General features: G+C 33.4%; 1 protein-coding gene across 1 annotated transcript; it reads left to right on the top strand.

Moving 5' to 3' along the window:
- Positions 1–912: 912 nt before the first annotated feature.
- LOC111544788 (putative olfactory receptor 5AK3) lies at positions 913–1,883 on the top strand. Its single transcript, XM_023215443.1, is given in 3 exon segments — positions 913–1,092; positions 1,094–1,615; positions 1,617–1,883. Coding segments are annotated over 3 exon segments (969 nt in total).
- Positions 1,884–3,313: the final 1,430 nt, after the last annotated feature.

Raw genomic sequence — 3,313 nt, 5'->3', positions numbered from 1 at the left:
AAAGAATCCCCATAATTTCATATTATTTTATTTCAATCCAGGTAATTAAAGTCAAAATGATATAATAAATGTCATTACTCTGTTAAAATTCTAGCTTAAATGGACCTCTGGCCTATTCTAGCTTCCTCTAATAAGTGTTTATCACAATGGAAGAAAGACTCCTTGAAAGGGCTGCATTTCTTTCATTTTACAGTAAATTTACCCTAGGAAAAAGCTTATACTGACTTATATCTCAGGCCTCACTAAATGTTTAATTGAAGAGAATTATTTCTTGTTTCTTGTTCCTCCACTACAGAATTTTTGTAATAAGCAATAGAAAATGTGAGCCTATTTCTTAGACATCCATTATATAACGGGGTTATTATACTTGTAAAGAATAGCACCTAGATGGAAGTTGCATTCTAAGAACACTAGTACAAAGACACTTTGAAGCCTTCCAACGTATGTGAACCATGAACATATTTTGAGAAATTGCTCTCTAATTAATTCTAATTTCAAGAACTAGAAAGAGAGATAAAATGATAAGTGACTGTAAATAATTATGTTTCTAAAAAGGTACAAAATTACATTTTAACATTATTTAAAATAAATATAAATACCTGTTTAGTATAGTGAAAAAAATGTTTATCTGTATTTCTAAGAACCACACACATTAGAAGTCAGTCTTCTTCTAAGAAAATATTCTTCAGTTTGAAAATAAATAAATCCATTTCATCTTTCATCAAGTAACTCTCTCTTTACTTGATGATTATAAATATTTTTTAATTTGGAGATAACACTATTGTATTTGTCATGAAAAGTCAGATGTTAAAAAGCGATTTAAAATATAGAGCCATTTTATTGCAAAATGTCACAAGGATTTTCCTTCTTTTCTGGGTCCCTCTCTTGGTCCTTTCTAGGCTTTTGGTAGTCATGGCTCAAGGAAACAGCACTGAAGTGAGTGAATTCCATCTTCTGGGATTTGGTGTCCAACAGGAATTTCAGCATGTCCTTTTCATTGTACTTTTTCTAATCTATGTGACCTACCTGGTAGGAAATGTTGGAATTATTTTAATCATCAAGACTGACTCCAGACTTCAAACACCCATGTACTTTTTTTCTACAAAATTTGGCTTTTGTTGATATCTGTTACACTTCTGCTCTCACTCCCAAGATGCTCCAAAGCTTCACAGAAGAAAATAATTTGATATCATTTTGGGGCTGTGTGATACAATTCTTAGTTTATGCAACATTTGCAACCAGTGACTGTTATCTCCTGGCTATTATGGCAATGGATCGTTATGTTGCCATCTGTAAGCCCCTTCAGTATCCCATGATCATGTCCCAAACAGTCTACATCCAATTGGTAGCTGGTTCATATATTATGGGCTCAATAAATGCCTCTGTACATACAAGTTTTACATTTTCACTGTCCTTCTGCAAGTCCAAGAACATCAATCACTTTTTCTGTGATGGTCCCCCAATTCTTGCCCTTTCATGGTCCAACATTGACATCAACATCATTCTAGACATTGTCTTTGTGAGATTTAACTTGATGTTCAATGGATTGGCCATCATCTTTTCCCACATCTACATTATGGTCACCATCCTGAAAATGCCTTCTACTGCAGGGAGGAAAAAAATCCTTCTCCACATGTGCCTCACACCTGACAGTAGTAACCATTTTCTATGGGACACTCTCTTACATGTACTTACAGCCTCAGTCTAATAATTCTCAGGAGAATATGAAAGTAGCCTCTATATTTTCTGGCACTGTTATTCCCATGTTGAATCCTTTAATCTATAGCTTGAGAAATAAGGAAGTAAAAGAAGTTTTAAAAGTGATAGGAAAAAGTTTTGTTAAATTAGACACAGTTGTTAAAACAACACAACAAAGCAACTAGTACAGCTAATCTGCCAAAACTTAATGTTTCTAAAATAGGGAGCATGTAGAAAAATCTCAAATTAGCCATCTAACATCACACCTAGAGCAATTAGAAAAATGAAACCCAACCAACCTCAAAGCTAGCAGAAGAAAAAAAAATAACTAAAATCAGAACAGAACTGAATGAAATTGAGACCCAAAAATCCATACAAAGAATCAATGAAACCAAAACTTGTTTTTTTTTAAATAATCAATAAAATTGGTAGGCTTCTACCTAGATTCACAAAGAAAAAAAAAGGAAAGATCCAAGTAATCACAACCAGAAAAGACAATGGTGACATTATAACCAATCCCACAGAAATACAAAAGATCCTCAGAGACTATTATGAACACTTCTATGCAAATAAACTAGAACATCTAGAGGAAATAGATAAATTTCCGGAACACACAACCTCCCAAGATTTAATCAGGAAGAAATTGAAACCCTGAATGAACCAATATCAAGTTCTGAAGTGAAAGCCAAGTGCCATCCAAAAATGGGCCCAGACAAGCCAAATTTGCGGTCAAATCCTGCTAGATGTAAAAAGAAGAGCTGATACCAATGCTATTGAAACTATTTCAAAACATTGAAGAGGAGGAACTCCTTTGTAACTCATTCTGTGAAGCCACAATTACCCTGATACCAAAACTTAGCAAAGACAAAACACAATAAAATAAAATAAAACTACAGGCAAATATCCCTGATGAATGTAGATGCAAAGCCAACAATGAAATACTAGCAAATCGAATTGAAGAGCACATCAAAAGTGAATTCACCATGATCAAATAGGCATCACTCTTAGGATGTGAGTTTGGCTCAAAATATACAAATTATTAAATGTGATTCACCACGTCAATAGGATTTAAAACAAAAACCATATGATCATTTCAATAGATGCAGAAAAATCCTTCAATAAAATCCTACATCCCTTTATAATAAAAACCCTCAACAAACTAGGCATCAAAGCAACATATCTCAAAATAAGTGCCATCTGTGACAAAGTCACAGCCAACATTATAATGAATGAGCAAAAACTGGAAGCATTCCCCCTTGAGAACTAGAACAAGACAGGGATGTTCACTCTCACCATTCCTATTAAACATAGTACTGGAAGTCTTAAGTAGAGTAACCAGGCAAGAGAAAGAAACAAAAGGCATCTAAATAGAAAAAGAATTAAATTATCTCTCTTTGTGGACAATATGATTCTATATCAAAAAAACTCCAGACTCTCCCAAAGGGCTCCTGAAACTGATAAATGACTTTAGTAAAGTTTTAAGTTACAAAATCAATATACAAAAATTAGTAGCATTTTCATATACCAATAAAGTTCAAGCTGAAAGCCAAATTTAAGAATGCAATCCCATTTACAATAGCCACCAAAAAAATAATAAAATACTTAAGAATACATC

Source organism: Piliocolobus tephrosceles, chromosome 13 (genome assembly GCF_002776525.5).
Source record: "Piliocolobus tephrosceles isolate RC106 chromosome 13, ASM277652v3, whole genome shotgun sequence".
In the NCBI taxonomy this organism is placed as follows: Eukaryota; Metazoa; Chordata; class Mammalia; order Primates; family Cercopithecidae; genus Piliocolobus; species Piliocolobus tephrosceles.
The sequence above is the reverse complement of the archived record's forward strand: the minus strand, read 5'-3'. Positions and strand labels throughout refer to the sequence as shown.